Genomic DNA, 26,187 nt, shown 5'->3' with positions numbered 1-26,187 from the left:
TTCCCCTTTTTGCTGGGGCCCCTTTGAAGGTCTCTTCATGTGCATACCTTCAGGGAGTCCCTGGAGCCAAATTTGAGAAACACTGCCTTAGACGAATTGCATTGTTAAAATAATACATAAAAGATGATATATAAAATGACGTCTTTGGAAAATTATCATCAATTTCAAGAGTCTTCATTTGTTGGGTTTTTAGCAGGAAGAAAGTTAATTTCAATGTGCAGTTACCATGACATAATCCTGAGCCAGCTGTAGTATCTTCTCGCGAGAGTCTGCGAGGTGATAAGTTGAAGAAACATGGCGACGTCTAATTTGTTAAAGGTAAGCAGCACTTGAATATATCATATTTCTTATATTTGTGTGCAGGTTTAAACTCTACGTTTTCATATATTTTTCACTATTAATGTAGATATTTATTTGCACTATGCTCGTGTATATACATATCTGCGCTAATAGTGTAAATATATGAAATAAATACACAAATCGGTGCGCCTGAAGTCACAGTTGCCACCGCTGTCGTTGTTAAAGTCCAGTGTTGTGTCGGTGTCTGTTTCCCCATCGATGTGGTCCCCCCGCTTTGAACAGAACCCATCCTCGAACCGAACCGCTACCTGTCTTCTTCTGTGATTCTGAGCCAAACATTAGCCGTTACCCCAGTCAAGACACCTCGGGGACGACGAAGCGTCGCCTTAAGACCCGCAACTTACCCTAAACCCAACCCTGGAGAGCTTTGAGAACACGGGTTCAAGGGGAAATAAACTTAGACGCTAGACCTAGACGAACCTTCTCGTCCGCAGCACGACCGTAAAGCTCTTCCTTTTGGGCTAATTGTTTAGCTAACGTGCTAGCGCCATTATTTGGGCTAACTGTTAGCTGACGGCACAGGTGTGACACCAAAATCTGTGACCCATCAAATTCTGTGACCTTAATGGGAAAGAACATGGTTTTTCAGACATCAAAACTATTTTGTTAGGTTTGGGGAAATATTGTGGTTTGGGTTTCGACACCGAATCTGATGGCTCACTTAATTTGGTTCCACACCGGTGTTTTGGGTCACAGAATCTGATGGGTCACAGATTTCGGCGTTACACCATTAAACCCAATCTCCTCTCAGGATGGATCTACAGTATAATAACTTCACTCGGTCTGTGTCCACAAGACCCTTTAATTTAAGCATCATCTATCAAAGTAGCTGAACAGGTAATGAATGTGCTGTCCGTGAGGTATAGACTGTTTTGGTCCCAACATTATTAGCCAGTAAAACAATTAAATAAAGTCACTCATGCCAGCTAATCCAGAGACTAACAAATCCTGCAACATGTCACACACATCTTTCTCAAGCCAACGCTGCTTTACAAACACCAGGAGCATCCCATTGAGACCCTACATGCAGAATTCTGCAGAAACATCCTAAAATTCAAATAAAGAGTCCTACAAATGCGTGTAGGGCAGAATTAGGGTGGTTTCCACTGATAATAGATACCCAAAAAAGAGCACTAAACTTCCTGATGCCCTTAGACTCCCTCCAATTCAAGGCTCTTAGTGCTAGGCCGGTATTTATCAAGCTTCTCAAAATGCCATTTCAGTCTTAAGTGCTGAGAATTCATGAAATTTACTCCTACTTTCAAACTTAAGAATAAAAGCAAGTTACCAAATTACTTAAAGCTAAGAATCACTCTTACTCTCCCAGTTATTTAAGACAGCTCCAGAGGTCTCTCAAGTGGTTAGGAGTTGCTAGTAGGGGCTTGTGATGGCACTGTAGAGACAGAGACATGAATCTTTCAGGAGAGGGAGAGTTATTTGACGATGCACAATAAATTAGACAGGGTCTTGGTGAGGGACGTCATTTCACCACTGACTTTACGCAGCAATACGTTTACAGCTAAATTGAAGGTTGTCATGACGCTGTTTTCATTTGCCACAGAAAAAGGCAGCAGTGCTGATGATTTTGCCCCATCACAACCATCAATAAGCCGAATTGTCAAGGAAACAATTATGGCACTTACAGCGCCACACACTGTCACGGGTATGATTGACTTCCCAACAGCACCCATCGTAATCCAACAGACGCAAAGACAATTCATGCAAAAAGCCGGCTTTCCAGGAGTAGTAGATGCAATTGATGCCGCTTACATAAAGATCAACTTTTTTATCTTTCATTTCCAATGTGTACGTAGCCTATGTACAAAATGTATTCTCTTAAAAATTCTTAATTGTCAAATGTCTGTAGAACGTAACTCCTCTTAGGTATTTAACTATTCAATGTGAATTTATCTGAGAATAATTTTAAATAAGGGAATCTGTTCAGTGATTGGTCCTTGCCTACATTGTCAACCAAAATTATGTTTGCGGCACAGCAAAATGCCGATCTAAGACTGACACTTAAGATTTAGTCCTACACTTCACTCAAATTAGGTCTATCAGGCTTGATGACTAACTTTTAAGCGCAACTTTGAGCCAAGAATTTTTTTACTCTTAAGTCAGTTCTTTGCGATGTACTTATGAGTAATTCTGAGGAACTTGATAAATAGTCCCGAGACTAACAAATCCTGCAACATGTCATACACACCTGACACCTTTCTCAAGCCAGAACTACCTTACAAAAACCAGTGAGACCAAATGATCACTCAAAGCAAAAATGCTTATTTGGAAAACTAAACAAACTAGATTTTTGTCTGGCCCTAAACAGCGATTATGAAGTGGCTGAATATCTATCTAATGTCAGATATATCAAGCAGAGGCAGCTTCTTACATCAAGTACTTGCACCAGTGACCCTTACAATTGAAAAAGGGAGACATAAAATTCCTAGTTACCAAATGTACGTGAGAACTGTACATGCTGAAATGTGATAAATGTAGAAGCATAAGAGCGCAATATTTTTAGAAATCCCATCTATTAATACAGGATTTTAAAGAACTTCAAGATAACAAGTAATAATAATCCTAGGAGAAGGACATACTGCAAACCTTGCCGCCAAGTATGTGTCGCTGTATTACAACCTGAAGGACAGCGAGTGACTCAGCGAACTGTTGCACTTAACTTCCCTGCATGCCATTTTAAATCTTGTTAAATCCTGTTTGTAGTTTCCGTTCTATCTGTACTTGTTATTTTTGTAACTCTTAATTGCTAAATTCAATGGTCTTCATTGCATTTATTCTTGTTATGTAATATTCAAATGTAAACTTTTTGATTTTGTTGTAAACTGCTTTGGAAACATTGTTTAATTTAAACACTCAGGCCAATAAAGCATATTTAATTTGAATTTAATTAACGGCTAACAGTAGTCACTGACCAGGTAGCTAAAAGGCTAGCAAGAAAGGTAGGCATGCTTTGACAGGCGGACCCTCCTCTGACACTATATAATAATAATAGTCTTTATTTGTATAGCACCATTCATACATAAAATACATGCTGTATGCTGCACCATTCATACATAAAATACATGCTGTATGCTTTTCTACATGTATGTTGAATTACACCACAAGCACAAAACACAGGTATTAAAACTGGAAAAACGGTAGCAAACAGGGCCATAAAATCAAATAAATACATAAATAAAACTGTGTTTAATCAGTTAAATGCAAAAGCATAAAAGTAGGTCTTGAGCTGCTTCTTAAAACTATCTATAGAAGTAGCTTCTCTTCTGACACTTTGGCACTTAGCTTGGCACCGGCTGATTAATGTCAAACTGTATCAAGAAACCCAGGTGGACAGAGAGCCACAGGGTCCTGCTAAAGTAACAGGCGTGTTATTTTACAGAGATTTTGTTGAAACAGATGCTGAAAGCATTAGTGGACACATCACTTCTATAATTACAAATCTGTGTTATGTGGACCATAATTCTCTAAATCTACACAACAAACCAATGTTTTGATATTGTTTTAAACTGGGGTTAAGGTTATTTTTAACTATTCATGTATATTCCCTTATTTGTTATGAATCTGTTGCTCTTTAAAGCTGGGGTACCTTCAGAGAAACTAGCAAGAGACAGCTACATTTTAACAGTATCCAACCCAAAAAAGCAGGTATGAAGGTATCAATCATTTAATTTGATTGGCTGGGCCCCTCACGCATTAAGTTCTGGCATTTCTGATCAGTTCTGACATCTGACAAGTCTTATCAACCCCCTAAATATCCCCAAAGTATTCATGTTATAATCATAAATCAATCAAAAGGTTAGCTTTAGTTAGATGTGAATGTTGTGTGTGTTGGAGCAACTATTTCCAAAGATAACAGAAAATTGAAAGGAAGTAGTAGTGCTAAAACTGAATTGCCAACTGTTAATCAATTAAGCGGTTTCTTAATGCCAAACATTGTCTGGTTCCAACTTCTTTTGTGTGAGGATTTGCTGCATTTCTGTGGTATAATTACAAGTTGAAAATCTCCTGGGTTCTGGACTGTTGGTTGGACAAGTCATTTGATCTCCAAGAAGAATTATTTTCTGACATTTAATAGACTAAACGATTAGCTGCTTACTTAGACATATTAGTCAGTAAGAAGAATTATTGTTAGTTGCAGCCCTGCAATGAAATATGTATACCGTAATGCATCACAATTATTTAGTGTAATAGAGCAAACATAAAAATGTGGCCTCTGGAATCAATGAGTATGTCAGTGAAAGTTTGTATGAAAAGGCTTAAATGGTACAGGTTGAGTATATGTAAGCCAATCAAAAAACATTTAAAATTTTACAGATATACTATGTTGAAATAATAACTTTTCTCCTTTTCCTTGTGAAACCCAACCAGTCGTTCCATGCAAGACTCCCACTTTAGCCAGTTTACGCGGTGGTCAGTTACCTAAACGTATAAAGACCTGAACAGCTTAATAACAGAAGTGATAATGAGTGTGATATGAAAATCACTTCCTAATTAAAAATGTGAATGTAAATCACCAAAAGCTATTCTATTGCAGTAATATCTGAAAATCTGATTAACCTACTTGATCCCAGCCCTTAGTCTTTCTTTATCTTTGTGTATCTCTGCAAGTCTCTGTCTTCTCTTGCTTTCTCTCCCCCAAAACCTCCCTTCTCTTTGTTGATTTTCATCCTTCCTCTTCTTCCTCCCACTCCTCCCATCCCATTTCTCTCCTCCAGAACAAGGGGTCCTTGCAGTTTGAGGACAAGTGGGATCTGATGCGGCCCATCGTTCTCAAGCTGCTCAGACAGGAGGCCGTCACCAAGCAACAGTGGTTCGACTTGTTCTCGTAAGAGATGCTCTCTGTTCTGTCCCTTACGTCTTATCTACGAATAGCACACAAGCCTGCCCACAAATCATGGCATACTATTTTGGTTTATTTCAGCAGCACACACATGCAATAGACAAGCTTAGTTTTTACCAAAAGGTGTGTTGGTAAAAATTTGTAGGTAAGCCTGTTTCTCCCACTCATAAACTGGGATTGAAAAGTGTCTTGTTTCCATGGCTTAACTGCCACAACTTGATTTAACACTGCCTCTTATAATAGAAACCTACTTCAGCAGCCAGTTTTTAAAGTGTCATTTATAGGGTGTCATTAAGGGTGGTCATTTTGTTGGTGCATAGTTTGGAGGAGCCACACACATGCTGGGACAAAACCAATCAGTAGCAGTCACTACCAGGCAGCACTTGGCAGAGTTGGTATGTTGCTCTACAAACTAAGTTACACGAGGGAAGAGCTCATCCTGTCTGTGTTCGCAGTACTCTGTCAGGCTACTTCTACCCTACTAAGTTTTTGTTTAAACATGAAGCTCATAGTCTGATTTAGCTGAAGAAGAAAGTACTACTACAGACGAAGAACTACACCAGAGATTTTTTCGCATGGGAAGACAATGAGGTGGAACCGGATTTCTGATAGTAACATGGGAGTCTAAAGCTACTGTGGCGGCGAAAAAGATACTGGGACTTGTTGTAAATACGGCGACATGCACACGTGTGTGTTATTTACACAGCACAAAAAGTTTTAATAAAAATACCAAAACTAAGACACTGTCAGTAGCTTTGTGCATGACTGATGAGAGGAAGCCAAACGTGAGTGTCTGCGTCATCATTTTCAAAGTCCTCCGTTTTTGCCTGTACGCACTAAAACGAAAATGGGGTCAGAAGCGTTTTCAGACTTCTCCGTTTAAGGCCTTCAGATTCGCTGTTTTAGTCTGTAAGGGAGGTGCAAACGTAGAAACGGTCTGCGTTTTAAAACAAAAACGTAGTGTCAATGTAGCCTCAGTGACCATGATGTTGGGTTAAAATTAAAACCTTGTTCTGAGATGGACACTCCACTTCTTCCAGCATGCTGTGCTACTTGGGGCCTTGATTCTCCAAAAATGTGACTTTGAGGTTTTGAAAGTATTTTAATTAAGCTTTGTTGCTAAGAAAACCTTATATATTATATATGCCTGGCAACATAGGCTTTTCGAAAATGGCCATTACGTGGACTTCCCTGAGCATTGCTGTTTTCAGTGGCAGCATGCAGTGTCACCATCACCTTAAACATGTAAACGTGCTCTCATTCACATTTAATAATGAGCTGGAATGAACTTTGGTGATATCCCATTTCCTTTTTGTCTGTCCTCCAGAGATGTCCATGCCGTGTGTCTGTGGGATGATAAAGGACCAGCCAAAATCCACCAAGCCCTGAAAGAGGATATCCTAGACTTCATCAAACAAGCACAGGCTGTAAGTAGCGTGTGTGTATAAATAAGCGTGTTTGGGCTAGTTTGATTTATGGGGTTTTTTGTTTTGGGCATTTAGTAAGCTTCTTTCAGACATAAGTTACACCCCTTTATGTTAATCTGATGACACTTTAACATGTTGGTCTCATGTCTGATTAAGCACCCTGGTCACTTTTACTTAAAAGTCATAACTACTATCTTACCAGGTCAGACATAGTAACATGTGTAACATCTGTAATACTGAATTGAATGCAGCCAGATTAACATGAAGGCTGCAACAGCACAAGGTCAGACATGCAGAGAGAAAGGGAGAAATGTGCGTTGTGTTCTTCTTTCTAGGATCACTGTAATACATTTCAATCTTACTTGTTACTCTAATCTAATTCTTCTCAGATCAGATCAGTCTTTAAAAATAATGTTTCCCCTCGCAGTGTGACCAGGGCAGAAGAGGGGGAAAAAAAATCCTCATAAAACCGCCGTAATAATCTGACCACCACTCCCTTTCAATCTTTTCAGTGTTCATGTTTGCGAACTGTTGAATAAATCGATATCCAGCAAAACGCTTTACATGGGAGCAAATGGTCGTAAATGGGAAATAAACAGTTCCAACTTAACGTCCCGTCATACAGTGCTTGTGCTCTGTCAGATATCATAACACAGGCATCAGAATTTTCTCTCTATTAACGCTTTAGATAGTATCATTATAGAGATGACAGGAAATGAGGGAGCAAGAGATGCAGCAAAGGTCCCCAGCCAGACTCGAACATTTCTGTTTTTATGCTTTGATATGCCTGTGTGTATGAGTAACAAATAGAGATGTTAAGGCAGACGCTGTGAAACTACAAACTTCAGAACTGGTGAAAGTGAAAGCCACGTAGAGCAATTGTTGCAGTGAACAAAGCTGGGTTGATCATTACTACCTCTACCTTTAGCTTGACTCTGTTTTCATGGCAGCGGGTGCTGAGCCACCAGGATGACACAGCGCTGCTAAAGGCCTACATTGTAGAGTGGAGGAAGTTCTTCACACAGTGCGACATCCTGCCCAAACCCTTCTGTCAGTTGGAGATTACACTGATGGGCAAACAGGGCAGCAACAAGAAGACAAATATGGAGGACAGCATCGTACGCAAGGTGAGAGGAGGAGGTGGCAAAACCCCACAAGTTGAGAGGTGAAGATCTGAGTTGAAAATCTGAGCAGCAGCAAGCACAAAGAAGAAAAGGGTGAGGAATGAGGAGAGGTGATGAGATTACTTATAACATAAGAGGAAGCAGCAAGGAGGAGGAGGTGAACTAGATTAGGAAAACATCCAGGGGCAGGTTGAACCCAGTGCGGTCGAGCAGGAGGGGAATAGAAACGTAAGACGAGGCGAGATGCAACAAGAAAGAATCACCTTAAATTAAAAGCAACTAAAGAAAGTTAAGACAAGAGAAAAAAGCAAAGGAGAGGAGGTGTAGAAGGCAGAAAGATGCAGAGGATGTTCCTCCATGTGAGCTACTTCTCACATGGAGGAACATCCTCTGCATCTTACATACATACATATCTGTAAATCATTGTTCAAGTAGGCTGTAGTGAGTAGCTAAGGGTCAGTTGGCCTAAAAATCCTCCTATGAGAGAACAGGCAAAGTATGAATCGTGTGATATTTGTTTGATCCCTGTGAAAAAAATAATAATTTTGAGATAACGGAGGAAGCTGTGGGTGAGGAAATATGATTCAGACGGCAGATGGAAAAGGTTTCGTTAAAAGCACTTCATAAATAGACTGAGCTTTACTATTCTTGGATTGCAGGACACGGAGGGTAACTTATTGTTTATTCACAGTTTTGATGCACTATTCATTGCTGCCCTTACTCTATTTTGTCCAGCTGATGCTGGACACGTGGAACGAGTCGATCTTTTGCAACATTAAGAGTCGCCTGCAGGACAGCGCCATGAAGCTGGTGCACGCTGAGAGGCAGGGGGAGGCCTTCGACTCCCAGCTGGTTATAGGAGTACGAGAGTCATACGGTAAGACAGAAATAAATAAATAAAATGTCTATATAGAGCAATAGTTTCTATTATAATTTTTTCCTCTGAAACATTTATGTGATTCATGCTTTACTTTTGACAAAATTTTGATGTAATAGATTTAACATTTTCTTATATAATATTTGTTTCTAGTTTTGCTCATTTCCATAGAGGCATGCTTTGCCCCTGATAGAGGAATATCTGCAGCGTTATCCAGCTCTGCTCTGTCTGGTCAAATCTCTCTGTCAAATGTGTTTGTGTCTCTATATAGCTTGTTCTGCTTTGTGATGATTTAATTGACAATGCGTGGCAGATGTCTATGAAGATTCTCAGTCATCCAGGTCATAGTTATCCAACGAAGGTTAAAATCAAGGGCAACTGGACTTGGTTGACAGAGGCAGATGGAGATCTCTGTTAGATCGAACAATTGCTCTGTTAAATTTGATGGGAGCTATGAAAATAGTATACGGATCTTGTCTGACTTTTGCCATAAACTGTCTCTGAGAAATAGAATCACATTAGATCAATAAAACAACCAAGCAAAATAACCCCCCCCCCCCAAAAAAAAAGACAGATCGAAATAAACAAATAGGAGGGCACAGAAAATCTGAGATGAACACATTATTGCTAATATGTGTAGAAATACAAATTTGTACCTGCAGAAATAGAGACACAGTAGTGATTTCAATTCTCCCCATTTAAATAAATGCTTACTTCTGCAGTTCTCCTGTAAAAATGTTAGAACAAAAACTGAATACTGCATGAACACTAAGAACGAAACACTACAGTCCTTTTCTGTCCCGTTCTGTCCTTTTCTCCCACCAGTGAACCTGTGTTCGAACCCAGAAGACAAGCTGCAGATCTACAGGGATAACTTTGAGAAAGCCTACCTGGACTCCACAGAGAGGTTTTACAGAACACAGGCACCGTCCTACCTGCAACAGAACGGCGTCCAGAACTACATGAAATATGTACGCTTTGATTATTACAAGTATAAGTGCAAATTAGCACATCTTGTGTTTTCATAGTGCAGAACATCATCCAAATGTTTGTCTATTTTAATTTTTCCTGTATGGGTTAAAACATTACAAATTGCAAATGTGAAAATGAGAATTTCACCTTAATATAGCATTAAGCTAAAAATTGTGGAAAAGTGCAAAGAGAACACTTTGTGTAATTGTATAAGAGAGTTTTAAGGGTTAGTTTATTCAGTGTTTGTGTAACCTTGTGTTAATATGTGTTTCCCTGCAGGCAGACATGAAGCTGAGAGAAGAGGAGAAGAGAGCACTTAGATATTTAGAGACACGTCGTGAATGTAACTCTGTTCAAGCAGTAAGTGTCATTGACAGGATCTGATGTTTATTTTCTTTTTCTTACCTCATGACGTCCTTAATATGCTTTTCTGTATTATCAGGTCATCAGATTGTAGAGCAGCATAGTAGAGCCGGACCCAGACTGTATGGTTGAGACGATTCTGATATATGAAAGTCTAATAATTATATATTTGCTTTTTTTGTAACAATGTTTTTAATGAGGATCTCTTAAAGCTGCGATAATCACTATTTTTATATTAACAGTGGATTAAATGACTGTAATGTGAGAGCTTGTAGATCTAATGAAGAATTATCAATCGGCTTTACAATTCCCATCACCTTTAGCTTTTAGAGTCTTTTAGCATCTCTCAGCTATTGTTTTGGTCTCACTGCTGATTGTTTCTAGATGCAATAGGCAGTACTTTTCAGCTATAAGCTCTGACACAGCACTAAACAGAAAACCGACAAGGTTAAAGAGTAGTTGATGAAGAAAGTGGAACACTTAGCTGCCAAAGAGACAGATGTTTTTCTCAAGAGTTGTTCGAAACCAAAACACAGTTCAAATAAGGATGAATGTTGGTCTTGAATTTGTTGGGGTGGATGCAAACATGACTTCAAATGAATGATAATGTTGCCCTGTGTCGCCCGCGTGCATAAATAGGGCCGTGTTTAGTAACATGTTTGCCAAATGTATGAGGTGATAATATGTCAGTGTAGTGGTCAAATAATTAATTAATTTATCAATCACAATACGATAGCTTGTAAAGTGAAACTGAGTTTATATTTCCCTTCTGCTACATAGCAGACAATGTACATTAATATAAAGAAAATTCTAAAAATGGTAAACCGAAATAAACTATATGGCTTTGGAGGGAGACCTAAAGGGAGGAGGTGGTAATTTTTTTTATTTAGATTGTTTCAAAATCTAGCTGTCTCTTGCTAGTTCTCTAACGTTGCCTACCTCTACTTTAAATGTATTTGCCTATTTAGTTATTTCAAAGTTGCCCTTAAAGTGAGTCTGTATTTGTTTTCCATGTATCCTCACAGCTTATGGAGTGTTGTGTGAATGCTCTGGTGACCTCGTTCAAAGAGACAATCCTAGCTGAATGTCCGGGGATGATCAAACGCAACGAGACAGACAGTGAGTACTGCAGCACTGTTGTCACATTAATGGCATGTGTTCTTTCTAAATGTAGCATGATAAAGTTCGACTTGTGTGTTTTGCAAGACACAGACTCTAATGTCTGCTAGACATAGTGGCATCAACATTCACTATTGTATCAGCCAGGTAAACCTTAAAAATAGAAATAGCTTTGGCCAATGTTGGCTGGTTTCCTTCCAAGGGGGTCAGTACAGCTGTACAACCTGCCAAAAACAGTTATAGTTTATGAGCTTTTGTCTTTTTTCCCATGACACTTTTCCTGTTTTTGATTTGCTATGTATTGTTGGTCTTTGCAATGCGGATCACTCACAGCGTCTTATCATGCCTTCCACCAATTGTTGTTATTAATGCTATATAATAATTGTATATACTACTGTTTTATATATATATATATATATATATATATATATATATATTTTATTGTTGTTGGTATTGTTAGTAATATCTGTCCATGAGTCCTCGAATTCGCAAGTGCAGGAAGTTTTGGCATGCTTTTTGTGCGGGGTGTAACACTGCTTTTTCTTCTCCATGAGCAGAGCTGCACCTCATGTTTTCGCTGATGGACAAGGTTCCCAGCGGGATCGATCCCATGCTGAAAGACCTGGAAGAACATATTATCAATGCTGGACTGGCAGACATGGTGGCTGCTGCCGAGACTATCACTACTGTACGTGCACAAACACAACACACTTCAACAATTAGTCAGCACATCTCCTCAATCTCATGTCCACTTCTTACAGTACATTGTGTTAACAGTATATTTATTACACTATGTATGTACACTATGTTACTTCATCAACTTATGTCTATATATAATAGTAATATAATAGTTATTTATAGTCAGAATTGTACAATAGAGAAATTTCAGTTCGATCCCTACCTCCTCCTGTTCACATGTTGAAGTGTCCATGGGCAAGACACTGAACACTGGGTTGCTCTACAGCCACTCTGGATGGCCAAGCCAGTCCATTTGTTACGTCCCCGCTCGCTAGGGGAAGGGGAGACATAAACATAAACCAGATGAACTTGGTAAAGTGGAAATGTTATTTATTAAACAGAGGTAAACAAACAGAAGTCAGAACAGAAATTGGGCAAATGGGTGCTGCGTAAACCAAAGAATGAAATATAACCAAAAGAGATCCCTTCTAAACAAGGGATTAATAATTACAAATAAAAGGAGAACCAAAAATCTCTCTAAGTCATCGTTTAAAAAAAAACACAGGGAGTGCAGCACCCCTAAACCTAGCCCAATTCTGCAGACTAAACATAAAACAAATCACTTGGTTTCAAAACAGGAAGTGTTACCGACACTCTGTAAACACTAACTGGCAACACACAAGAATTTAGCTCACAGCTAACGAGGAGGTGCTTGTGGCCAGCCCCACAACACAAAACTATTCATTAACGTGATCGCTACTAATAGGCAACAAAAGACACACAGGATTCAACACAGTGACCAGCACAGAGGCAGAGGTTTGCGCCAGGAGGGGCAATCGTAAAAAGCACATGCCAAATCAAATATGTGGCTCATCAGATCTCAGTGCCGGGCTGGGTAGGACTGGGTACGGTGTTGTCAGGTTTGCCAGCCAGATTTAAACAGATGATCCACTTTGGTGACCCCTACGGTGAGCATCAGAAGGAAGAAGGAAAAGTAATCCCGCAACTCCTTTATTTGAGTCGTGAGCATGTCGTATAGTAGATATATTTAGAGCAGGAAACTGAAATTTATTGTGAGTTATGTGAGTTCTAGGGCAGCAACATTTTGGTTGACAACTTCAGAACTCTTAGAGTGAGGACATACTATATATACTATATATAAATAAATAAAATATGTAGTGAAAAAGATGACTAAAGGCCAATTTATACTTCTCCGTCGAGTCTACAGACGTAGCCATACCTTCGTGAGAATTTAAACTCTGTGAATACACCGCCAAAGCACTTGTTGCCGGTGGGGTTTCTTTGTTCCACCGTGTTGAGTTTCTTTGTCACTGTTGGGGCGAGTTCAGTGCTGAAAGGGCTGAGTTTACAAACTTGTCGCAGCTGATTGGGTAACACCTGTGACACACCCACCAAACGGGAGAAAAAATACCCGTTGTGGAACATTGCACAACGTTGCAAGGAAACAAGTTGTTCAATCAGAAAATGTTGCAAAACGTTTTGAGATTGAACTCGCCCTTGCTGTAGACCACTACAAACAATGGCGACTGAAACTGAGCGGATCATGTTGGAGTTGGGGATGATTGTTGTTGAACAGCAGTTACGTTTAGTGAAATTACTAAAATGCAGAAACAAGAGCTTTGGGTGAGATAGTATGCATGAGCCTTGAACTGGTTGAGGCAGAAGGAGGACAAGCTGGAAATACATAGGAGGAAATGTGATGCTATCAAGCCGATCAATCAAAGTCCCTGCAGTCTGCGATGTGTTAGGTTAGGGTACAGATAGATTCGATGCAGTTGTTAGAATTTCCTTAACAGACCAAAGTTAATATTGGAGGGAACCTTTCACATGTGAAATTGTTTTAAATGTGTGTGTGTGTATGTGTATGTTTATCCAGGACTCTGAGAAGTATGTGGAGCAGTTGTTGACTTTGTTTAACCGCTTCAGTAAGCTGGTGAAGGAGGCCTTCCATGACGACCCTCGCTTCCTCACAGCAAGAGATAAGGTCTGTTTTATCCTTCTTCCAAAGCGCCACACAACTAACACTCTGCAGCAAAATATTTCAAGGGAATTCCTCTTGAAATAAACAGCTTCTTTTAAACTTAGCACACTAACTTACCCCTCACTCCCCGAACTTTCAATCAACGAATTGATTAGTTGACTGACAGAAATTGAATTCACCCCCAAATGTAATGATTTGCTTCTTTTCTCAGTTTTGTAAATTGAATACTGTTAGTGGTTTTCAACTGTTGCTCAGACAAAACAGGTGATTTAAGGATGCCACCTTTAGGCTCTGGGAAATCAATTTCAGTGTATTTTGACCTTTTATAGAAATATATAAGTCAATAATTGTTGACCAACCGTTAGCTGCAGCCCTGCTTGTTTGGCCCTCTGCTGTGCTCTGTTATGACAGTGGTGGTAATCACTTGTACATGTCTTCTGTTCCCCTGCAGGCTTACAAGGCTGTTGTCAATGATGCCACAATCTTCAAACTAGAGCTGCCTCTGAAACAGAAAGGGTGAGTGGAACTGTTTTGCCTTTGTAGATGTAGAATGACCCCGTGTTAACTGTGAATGTAGTAATGCACAATGATTAAACCTTGTCACAAAGTTGTGGTATGTATGTGTGTGTGTTAATGTGTACATCCCCATCAAACCAGTGTGGGTATGAAGACTCAGCCGGAGTCAAAGTGTCCTGAGCTGCTGGCAAACTACTGTGACATGTTGTTGAGGAAAACTCCACTCAGCAAGAAACTCACCTCAGAGGAAATCGAGTTCAAACTCAAAGAAGTGGTGAGTCTCTGTCCTGTCGGCCTTGCTTTTACTAAACTGGGCTCAGTTAGCTTGCTCGGTTTTAGGTGATCCATTTTCAGACCACTTCAGTCCTTTTTGCCTTCTCTCTTTCCTCTATTCTCAGACAAATGTGTTATTTTCTCTTCTCTTCTTGCAGCTCTTGGTGTTGAAATACGTGCAGAATAAAGACGTGTTCATGCGTTACCACAAAGCTCACCTGACCAGGCGCCTGATTCTAGACATTTCAGCAGACAGCGAGACTGAAGAAAACATGGTGGAGTGGCTGAGAGTGAGTTTCACCAGAACTGTGCTGGCGATCAATGATACCAATATTTCAATAAAGACCAAAATCACTTTCAGAAATATAAACACATCTTCTACAAAACCTTTTTTTTCAATATAACAACAAACTAAACCCTTCAGATGCATCAGTGTTTAATTTTGTCTTAACAAAAGCAATTGTGCAAGAACCTAAATCTAATATTGTCTAATGCTGTTTTAGCACTGCTCTGGTTTCGCAGAACTGTTTTAGCAGTACTGTTCTTTAACAAAAATGTCTCCGCAACAAAATATGGACAGTAAATATTACAGGGAGGAAAGGTAAAAGAAGAACAAAAAATAAGTAGACCAAAAATCTTTCCAAGAATCTAGTGCCTTCTGTACTTGACAATTTTTGATACTCTGTGCTACAGAAACATTTTTTTGGTAAAAAAAAAAGATAAATAATATAAGATATAGATTAGAATTAATTTCTCCTTTGCTACGTTGTTCTCTTTTCTCGTCCTTTGTGTTGTAGGAAGTAGGAATGCCTGCCGATTATGTGAACAAGCTGGCCAGGATGTTTCAGGACATCAAGGTCTCAGAGGACCTCAATCAGGTCTTCAAAGAGATGCACAAACACAACAAGCTGGCACTGCCAGGTACCACCCCCTCCTTCCCCAAACACACAAACATACACACACACAGAATCACTTTACATAAAATAGAAAGGTAAACCAACTTGACACAAAATCAGTATAACATTACCACATTGTAGTATTTCATCAGGTTGTCTTTCTATCACTACTTTTAACATAATCTGTGAGCAATGATACTGTTTATCAGGATTTGGATGCATTATGGACTTCTTGAGACACCAGTGACAACTTACTAACTTGGTTTGAGTGAACCGAAGGGATTTGTTGTCTTGCTTAAAGCAGTTTTGAGGACTATCAAAGTGAAAATTATTCACAGTTTAATTTTTATGTGTGTGTGAAACTAATAAAGTCAGCAAGGCAAGTTTGGCTGAATAAAAATTAATTTGACGCTACTAAATTTATGGTAAATATTAACTACAATGTGTGGCTCATTTTGCAACCCAAACATAAATGTTTCTTTTCACAAAAGAATATATCTTAAAGCTGCATTTCTCCCCTTTTCGCCTGCAGCGGACAGTGTAAACATTAAAATCTTGAACGCCGGAGCTTGGTCACGAAGCAGTGAGAAAGTTTTTGTCTCGCTACCCACGGAGCTGGAGGACCTGATCCCTGAGGTGGAAGAGTTCTACAAGAGGAATCACAGCGGTCGCAAACTCCACTGGCATCACCTCATGTCCAACGGCATTGTGAGTGAACTATTAAAGTAGATAATGCAGGGTTCCTGCTGTCATAAAGAACCAGCAATCAGAATCTCAGGGAGTTAAAATACAGTTTTCTTCGCTCCCGAAATATGGAAATTGGTTTTAGAAATTATAGGGACAAATGTTTCTTTTGTTCATCCAATCTCTCCTTCTCATCTCCCTCAACCTTATCTTCCCCATATTCATCTTCACTTCTCTACTATTATTCTGTCCTCCTTATTGTTTCTTTTCTGTCTTCTCACCGTCTCTTTGGTTTTCCAAAGCTGTTTGACCATCCAACAAGCAGTTCTGATGGTCTACACTGGCAGCATTACAGTGAAGCTGAATTTAATGAATTGAAGAAAGAGATGGGAGAGAGCGGGCAGTAGCTGCAGTCCTGAGTATTTTCTCTAATGTATTCTTTCCAGCTGGCTACCAAACCAAATGGTTGCCGTCTTGCCAGTGAGAGGACACTCTGCTCCTCTCACCTTCTCCTTTGTTTCTCCTCTTGCTCAGATCACCTTTAAAAACGCGGTGGGTCAGTACGACCTGGAGGTGACGACGTTCCAGCTGGCGGTGTTATTCGCCTGGAACCAAAGACCCAGAGAGAGAATCAGCTTTGAGAACCTCAAACTGGCCACAGAGCTGCCTGACGCAGAGCTACGTCGTACACTCTGGGTCAGATATAAATGTTTTATTTCAATCCACCAATTACATTATGTACTAGTTAAGTTAAAGAGCACATAATGATAGATATTAAATCATGCAGGAGCGACGCAGTCATGTTTTGCAGTCCTCTATAGGTGTTACAGATAATCAGAGAATGTTTAATTGAGTAGGAGAGTTGATCGGAGTCAGAGTGCATCAGACAGTGTGGATGGTGGTACCATAATGAAAAGGGACTGTATGGATGGTTGGCAGCATGTGTAGGGAGGAAAACGCACACGTTGGAAGTATTATCATATATTAAACTTTACTTCTTCTGCTCTCTCCTCTATGTGCAGTCTCTGGTGGCCTTCCCCAAGCTGAAGAGACAAGTGTTGTCTTATGACCCTTCAGTTAGCTCGCCCAAAGACTTCACAGACAGCACACTCTTCTACGTCAACCAGGAGTTCTCACTCATGTATGTTATGGTGCTTTTAGAAATTAGAAAAATATTTTATATACTTACTATCTCAAAGCAAAGTACTTTTTCTTCACTAAAAACGTGTGATACCGATGAAAGTAGAAGTTTTGTCCTTATTGGTCCATGGTTTCATTCAGCTAAAATATAAACAAGTGTGTGTGCAAAAGGTGTCAATTATATACGAAGTACCATGATTAAATATAAAATTATAATTATGTACTACATATAGATGATATTCTTATCTCCAAATATATTAATTGTTAACAGATATCACCTAACCATAAATGACTGTTAAACTTTTAAGTATTTAGGATATTGATTGTCTGTGTCTTTGTGGCTGTTTGTTTCTCAGAAAAAACTCCAAAGTCCAGAAGCGGGGAAAGATCAATCTGATTGGTCGGCTGCAGCTGACCACAGAGCGAATGAGAGAAGAGGAGAATGAAGGAATTGTTCAGCTCAGAATACTCAGAACTCAGGTACGAAAATATAACACTCACAATAGGCCCTAATGCAAGAACATTTTCATTTCAACTTTTTCTTCCTTTTTTCTGCACGGTGTGTAACTGAGTTCATGAGAGTTGTATATCAGCAAACTTAACGCCACAATAATACCATAAAAGGCTACGCATCCCGTCCCATTTGTCAGGAATGTGTCCGTTCGTGAAAATGACATTGAAGAGTAAAAAGAAGAACTTACGAGTTTGGAGATTGAATTGATTGAAATGTCTATCATTTTTAACGGCGTCAGCGGTGGAATGAAGGGAATAGAGTTGGATCGGAGTGTCTTTCTGCCAAGTTTTGGCTCTAACAAGATTCACATTTGTAGAAGCACATTCCGTGATGATCCAAAGCGCCACAATAACCACGAATCGTTTTTGCCAATATATCCGCACACTCCCTTTCAAGGGCCTGACGTGCTGTGGCATCTAAAACATTACTCTTGCAGCTGACCCTATTAATTGCAGAGACAAATGAACCTTTAATTAGTGCATCATTTAAGTTGTTGTGCAGTTTGAGATGTATAATAATAATTATTATTATAGCAGCGGGTGTCGAGTGGGAAGCAGTAGGTTGTTTGCAGCTCCGGAGGCAGAAACACATGCAGAAAGCGACAGAAGGAGAGAGGAGAGAGTCGAGAAAGCATAAAACCACAGGGAGGGAATTGTAGTGATCTATATTACACATCACATAGCCCTTTTGCACTTTGTGCTGCTGCACATACATGAACCTAAGTAGTAAGTGTGCTTGAAGATACCCACGATTAACTCCTCTGTGCCTGTTGTTGTGCTTGTGCAATTAAAATAGGCCCAAACCCTAAATGTTAACCTTACATAACAGTGTGTCAATGTACCAAAGTCAGTCTCAGCTCTGGTGGCAGGAGGATCATCATTGTAAAAAATGTGAAATTCAGAAAAGGAATCATGACGGCTAAAGCTTTCAGGGGGGACATTTTGTCTTAAAACAACTTTGAAACAACGCTTGGAAGAAATCACTTCCCAACACAATTGTAATGTAATAGATGAGAGACAAAATCCACAGCCTTTTTTTTTTTTTGGCAAATCGTTCTGAAGATCAGCTGAAGCTTAAATGAGGCATCAGCAGTCTAAGTTCGACAAATCAAGTGGGAATCTTTAGTACGGTCCCTCCAACATGGTTCAGCAAGTAGTAGATTATGTCGTCCTCTCGTTGAATGCATGTTAGAAGGAACAACGACACCGACCCAAAACCTTTTTCAGTGTACTTATGGGCATGTCAGAATTGTATTTGGATACTTGAAAAATTGTGAGTCTGTTCTTTAAATCCATCTTATCATAGACTTGGACGTAGAAGCAGCTAAATTAGACTTTTGACTGCTTTTAGACTCTTAAGACTTTAACAAATCTGTCTTGTGTTCCCGGCATGTCTGATTTAATGACAGCCAGTATAATGAAGCCAGGACAGGACGGGTGAGCTTGTGCATATGGTCTACTAAACAGTTTGTAGAGCTTCTAAAGGTGCTAACATTTTATTTTTTTCTCAACAAGGAGGCCATCATCCAAATCATGAAGATGAGGAAGAGGATCAGCAACGCTCAGCTGCAGACGGAGCTTGTGGAGATCCTGAAGAACATGTTCCTGCCTCAGAAGAAGATGATCAAGGAGCAGATCGAGTGGCTCATCGAACAAAAGTACATAAAGAGGGACGAGACAGACATCAACACCTTTATCTACATGGCCTAGGCAGCGAGGAAGGGAGCACTTTTATTGCTCTGTTTTTTACTCCTAGCCTGCGACCGGCGCTTGACCTGCAAGAAGAGAGGGACGAGGAACAAAAGGATGTGAAGAAAAGGAGAGTGGTGATGATGAGTAGTAGTGTGTGTTGATGGACGAAAAGGAGCCTTTTCAACAAAATTCTGGATATTTTATGTGTTTGTGAGACACCAGTGTGTCTTTTCGAGGCGTAGAGTGGCGAAGTCGGACTGTTTGTGTGTCTCTGCTGCCCTCTAGTGTCGATCAGAGGAGAAGTATGGCAGCGTGTGCCGTCTGCCAGCAGCTCCAGTGAGGAAAAAAAAAATAGTGACATTATTAAATTAAATACTTCCTGCCTTACTTTCATCAGCAAGGGACTGCAAAAGAGGAGGAGGAGAAGTGAGGAGTGAAGGGAGGACAAATGATATCAATCCTTTGCTTTCACTTAATGCCACAGCTGCCATCTTAGCGGCAGCCATTTTGCATCCCTCCTATTCTACATTTGTCTTATTTTTGAACTGGGAATGCAAAAAGCAGCGAGTGAAAGCTGCCACTGAGGAGGAGCGGACACGGAAGGGAGATTGGTTGAAACTACCAAGGAGTATTTTGCCAAATTGTGTGTGTGTGTGTGTTTGGATGCATGGTGTGTATCTGGTCTTTTAGATGTGTGTATGTGCACTTTCAACAGCATGCTGCTTTATGATTTTTGTTTTTGTTCAGTGGAGGATCTGTCACACTTTCTGGTTGTGTTTGAGGTTGGGAAATCAAAACCAGTCATTCTTTAAATGCTGATATTTAGTTATTCTTTTTAACCCCTGTGGCAGCAGGTAAAGCTTGTCAACAGGTGAACAAGTATTGTCTGTGTTACAAAATAATCATTCTGCAAACTATTTATTTGGCGTGTAAAGACCCGTGATCTGGACATTGTGAGATTAAATACCAGCTGAATGCATCAAAGACGGAAATGTCTAAAACTGTGACCAGGTATTTAAATGGGCTGCAGAAAACTAGAAACACAACACACTTAAATAGACTAGAAGCTCCATTACTGAATTATCACCTCATTCATCCTCGTGGTGTCATTCTTTACACAATGTCTTCTCCCTTTCTGCCCAAAGTAACAGATCCAACAGACACCACATGCATGGACGGAAATGTCACTCATTATCAAAGTGAATTTGTTGAAACAAAGCAGCCATTTGGCCCATTCGGTTTTTATTCTCAGTCTCAATAGAGTAGCTATACATAACAATCACTACAATGTTTTTTTTTTAATTCCAAGAACTTGTTCCAACATTCGCCTGAAGCTGGTGTGAAGCTTCAGAAGTCTGACAGGTGTTAACAGGTGTCAAACTATATTTTCTGAATAGTCAGATTCTATAATGATGATCATAATAATATAGAGCAGGGTTTTCAAACTCTGAGACTGCGGCCCTCCCCTCAGACATTGCATTGGGAATCGGCGCCCCCCCCACCACATCTTTAGTTTACTTGGTAAGTTTCGCTCAATTCCTGGATGCCCGTGGGATCATGATTATATTATTTGATCCCATAGACACTCAACATTTGAGCCAAAATAGCCTAATACTGCTGTTTGACATAACTTCTGTCTACACCTAATAGTTTTAAAAAGGTCTGTCCTAAGGCATTTATTAGTTTCTGACTCTGACAACTACTCTGAACTCTCACACATGTAGGCTATTTTATGTGATCTCCTTTGGATAACTAATGTAAAAAGTAATGTAATATTGTTTCACTTCCATTCACTGAGCCTCCCCTGAAACTGTTTGGAGCCCCGCCTCACACTTTGAAAACCCCTGATATAGAGCACCTTTCAAAACAGAGTTACAAAGTGCTTTACATAGAATTAAAGTAAACAAAATCCAAGAATATAAAACAAAAAATAAATTAAATAATTGCATCAAATACCACTTCTAATACTCACTTTCATCCATAAGATGTGCATGATTGAAGTATGAAAAATTCTGCAACATAATGACATCATTAATTTAATGTTTTTTTAAGATAGTGTCACCTTTTGAATAGGTAAAAATTTACTGAACCAACTGACATTAACTTCTTGTTTTTTACTTAAACGCAAAGTTCAAAGTTGTTTTGCAGTGTATTACTCCTTCCTCTATGGGACTGGGATCAGATATTAGCTACTGTAACAGCGCTTTTATACCTCAGCAGACAAAGTGCTTTGCAGTTTGCATCTCAGTTGTACACACACACACACACACACACACACACACACACACTGATGGCGGTGGGGCGGGTTTGCAAGCCACTGACTGGCCAGCAAACTGGGGTTGTGTGTCTTGTTCAAAGCCATGTGGACAGGAGGATTAACCTGCAGATAACGGACAACCTGCTGTACCTCCTGAGCCACAGCTGCTCAGGGTCACATGTTTTGTTAGCTGTAACCTAAAACAGTGACCTCATTGTATTTACGTAGGTTGATCAGAGCAGGCAGTAGAGCCAGTCTTATCACAGATTTATCAGTGTGTTTGTTGGCCAAGCCCAAGACGTAACAAAAAATTGCTGCACAGAAATACAAAAGGTATTTTTGGAAGCAATTTAGAAACACATCCCTCCACTTAAGCAGTTTGTCACCAGAGAACTGCAAAATGTCCTGTTCAGTACATACAGTATCTTTTTAAATTCAAAACAAAAACAGCAACACAAATAATTTTGTGAATTGGCTTGGTCAGACAGCTGAAGCTTCAAGGCGGGATGGTGTCTTTGCGAGAACTGTGGATTTTTTTCGTCCTTTTTTTGAGAGGGGGACGGCTTACTGGGACTCTGAAACTGAGAGTTTACAATCAATCAATCAATCTGAACCTATCATTCAAGAGTTTTATTCCAAAATGAGATTTTTAATGTCAATATATATAAAAAGTTGAATCATACTGTGTGATGATATTTAAGTCATGACTTACCCTTAGACCTTGCTGCTTATTTGTTCCAGGGAGAATCTTGTTACTTATTTCCCCCTGTGCATTACAGTTTACAATGTATATAAATATCAATTTGGAATGAAACTCTTAATGTTCAGTTTTATGTACAAACCCTTTACAGGTCTAAAAAGTTTAGAATTCTTGGAACACTTGGGACAAAGTTGTGACAGATCACCTTCCCGATGCACAAAATCATACAATCTATTCATTTACAGTTGGGTAGTTCAGGCGAGAGACATCAGACAAAAAGATAAAAGTGAAATTGGTCATTAGAAATGAAGATGCTGCTTTCTTTTACTTATTGTGTTTCTCACAGCTTTTATTCTTCAAAGCCTCGCACATTTTTATTTGCTGCAATTCTCCAGCGTTTTCTTCTGAAGCATATATAGGGAGTTGACAAGTGGTGTTTCTGTGTGTCCTCCGAGGGCTGAATTGCTATTAAAAACATATTTGAAAGTGCTAAAGCAACTCAAATACTGTCACATCAACATTTACATACTGTTGATTCTCGCATTTGCAGGGTTATGTGACTGCTGCTTAGACATTTAAAATAATTTTTGTTTTAAATAATTCCTACAGCAGCTCCTCCACATGTTCAGCACTGTCAGTGAAAACAAGTTCTGCTGCAGAAACTCAATGAATTAGACAGAGAAAAATAAAGCTTCTAATCCCCCAAAAAATTGTCAAAGACACTGCTTTAAAAAATAAGGTGCCTCCGTTTAAAATAATTTGTACCCCTCAGTCCTAAAAGTATAGCTATGATTTAACTCGGTCACATTATTATTAGAGCCGTAAAGAAGATGAAAGACAACGGTGAATGTTTGGGATTGAACTTTTTGTATTTACTCTATATTTATGAAGAATGTTTTGTTTTTGGACACATGTTTTCTTAGTGCACATCCATAGAGCTGACACAGTATGCATTCACTGCAACTCTCTCCTTTGTTTCAACTCCACTTTTAAGATAAGAAAACAACTTTTAGTCTACATTAATTCACTTTCCACTTTAATAAGTCAATTCATTCTTGCAGTTTGTCAAAATGCTAACACACTTTTCTGACTGTGGTGAAGTCTGCCTGGTTGAAATGAAACAAACTCATGTCAATCAAATTATGCAGTTTTATTCTCTATGCACAGACCTGGCTCAGTTAGTATTGATCTCCTGTTTCTAAACTTTTAAACATCCTTGAGTACATGGAGTACAGTGAAATGATGAATGTCACTACTTCTTTCTTTCATTTGACTTATTCAACAGCTTCCACTCATTTGGTTTTCCCCAGCAAATTTAAACAAGAGCTAACAATAATATCCCTACGTACTGACACAAAAAAATATTTTTGGGTGGATTTTTCCTATAATAATTAGATTTTTCCCTACTGCTTGAGATTTAGTGTGAACACCTGGCATTGGACATTTCCAGACCCTTTGAGGTTTATTTTGTCTGCTTTGAAACCAGATGGGTTCAGCAGTTTCTGGAGCTTTAACAATTGCAGAAACTTGGTTTGAGAGACAGTTTTAGTGGTGTGATTGTGTGAAATGTTATTCAGAAATATGAAAAATTTGAAAAACCACTGCATGAAAAATGTCAGTGTTTTCACACAGTTTTCTGTTAGTGCACCATTAGACTGAAAAATCTCGACTACTATTGTGTGTCAGACATTCATGGCTCCCGGAGGATGTACCCTGAGCTCTCAATCTGACCAGGACTAAGTTTGAATTTGACAAATACTTCAGTTTATGACTAAAAACCTTGTAAACTAATGCCCGTCAGCCTCTTGTACTTTGTGTTTATTGCTAATTAGCATGTTAACACACTAAACAATGATGCTGAACATAGTAAACATTATACGTGCTAAACATCGGGATACTAGTGTTGACATTGCGATCATGCTAGCAGGTTGATAACATGTAACTCAAAGCGCCGCCTCACTGAGCTATTAGCATGGCTATAGACTTGATTGACAAACATTAATTTCTGTTGCAGAAGTCTTTCACAGGTTCAGGGTGAAGTTATTTCTAAACATCATCTCACAAGTTCTGAATCTTATTTAACCATTTGCCCAAAATTGTCAAGCTTCCAGAGCTACAGTGAAAATCTGGTTTAAAATGTAATTTGACCCGAGTACATTTAACTTCTGCATTCAACAACTTCAACAAATCTGGGAATCTGTGTATGCGACAATATATACAGAGACGTTTGTATGTGACTGAGTTATGATTTTACTTTTTTCAGGTATTAACTGATCTAATTTGTCACTATTTTTCTTTTTTATATGGTTTGGTGATCATATTGAATGCTGCCCTAATCCACAGCTTCCTAGAGTTTTGTGCAACAAGCTTCAGTGGGGTCTTCAAGTATATTCAAAAAGTAAGAAATACAGTATGTGTAAGTCTGAGCCGACTGTACGGCTCTCAGACCAGAGAGCTTTAAACAATCTAAACAGAAAATGTATTTAAATTTAATTTTTTCTTTTTTAAATACATGTATTTTACTGCCCTTTTTATTAGACATTCTGTATTTAAAACCATGTTAAACAATAGTCGAATCTGTTCTGTCCAATCAATAATCAGTATTAGCTGGTGAAACTGTCATTTTATCCTGTTTCAGAAACATCTGGGCTAACTTTAGTTGAAGTTAAAGGAGATGAAAATGTTTTTTAGGCTGTGGGGCGGGCTGTGGTTGCTGTGTTTTTCTAATTTGAAACCGTGTACCCGCCCATCAGCCCCGTCTGCACAGCAGGGGCAGACTTACCTGTAGCCTTGCATAATGACAAAACTTGAACTAAACACAATCAGTCGCAGCCTCAACCAGCTGAATGTTTGCCACTACATCAAATAAAGAGACATTAAACTTTGTGATGCTGGAGTGAGAGGAGAGGTTCAACTATTTTCATGTGCTGTGTTGTTTTGCTTGTTTCAAATATTTTTTTAAATTGAATAATTTATTTCCTGGCAAAATAAAGACTGCTGTAAAGACAGAGATTTCGGTTTTCTTTGTTTCATTCACTTCCAAACAACCTAAGTGGTGGGTGGACAAGGATTTTGTTTCAAAGAGTCTTTCACTCTAGCTTCAGGTTACTGAAAATGATTTGTGATAACTGTTCATCTTACATTATCTTGCATGTATTTTAAATAAAAGATAAGTGCCATATATAAGCATTATAGTGTTTCGACTTGGTTTAAGAGAGCTCCAACAGAGTGATCAACAGAGCCAGCAGCTACACTCTGTCCATATTCTGGAAATGTATGTAGGTAAAAGCATGAATACAATCAAATGTGTACATGCTAGTCATTCTTCCTGGTGTTCATATTAACGTGATGCTGACATGTGAATGCATCAATAATTATAGTACAGAAATATAATTTAGGCCTATATTATTCTGAAATGGACCATTCTGGATAATGAGTAGTTACTTTTGGTACTTTAAGTACATTTTGATGCTAATTCTTTAGACGTTTTTATTGATACTTTTACTTAAATAAAAGATCTGAATACTAAATAAAAGATCTGAATACTTCTTCCAGCATTGACTTACACAAGGGAGATACATTTTCTGCCTGTTTATACTTTGTTTCTGTGGCTCGAGCTCAGTAATTCCAGATTCCCAAATCTCGATAATCCCAATAATGACAGACACAATTCTGGTCATGCAGTACCTGTTTTAAATTGTCAGGGACAACATAAAGAAAAATAAATGTGATTAAA

The 26,187-nt window shown here is 39.1% G+C and overlaps 1 protein-coding gene across 1 annotated transcript; it reads left to right on the top strand.

The window, feature by feature from the left end:
- The first annotated feature begins 294 nt into the window (after nucleotides 1-294).
- LOC119882842 (cullin-5-like) lies at nucleotides 295-25,463 on the top strand. The gene is made up of 19 exons (XM_038693128.1): nucleotides 295-318; nucleotides 5,094-5,203; nucleotides 6,546-6,645; nucleotides 7,596-7,772; nucleotides 8,505-8,646; nucleotides 9,472-9,617; nucleotides 9,898-9,978; nucleotides 11,007-11,100; nucleotides 11,658-11,788; nucleotides 13,676-13,783; nucleotides 14,232-14,296; nucleotides 14,438-14,570; nucleotides 14,728-14,859; nucleotides 15,367-15,490; nucleotides 15,998-16,173; nucleotides 16,684-16,845; nucleotides 17,172-17,290; nucleotides 17,646-17,769; nucleotides 19,318-25,463. The coding sequence occupies exons 1-19, from the start codon at nucleotides 295-297 to the stop codon at nucleotides 19,510-19,512; spliced, it is 2,343 nt and encodes a 780-aa protein (XP_038549056.1). The 3' UTR covers nucleotides 19,513-25,463.
- The last annotated feature ends 724 nt before the right edge of the window (nucleotides 25,464-26,187 follow it).

Source organism: Micropterus salmoides, unplaced genomic scaffold, assembly GCF_014851395.1.
Source record: "Micropterus salmoides isolate LMB-PRFRI ecotype aquatic unplaced genomic scaffold, ASM1485139v1 Ms_hic_scaffold_3, whole genome shotgun sequence".
Lineage (NCBI taxonomy): Eukaryota > Metazoa > Chordata > Actinopteri > Centrarchiformes > Centrarchidae > Micropterus > Micropterus salmoides.
Note: the sequence above shows the minus strand (reverse complement) of the source record. Positions and strands in the feature narration are given on the sequence as shown.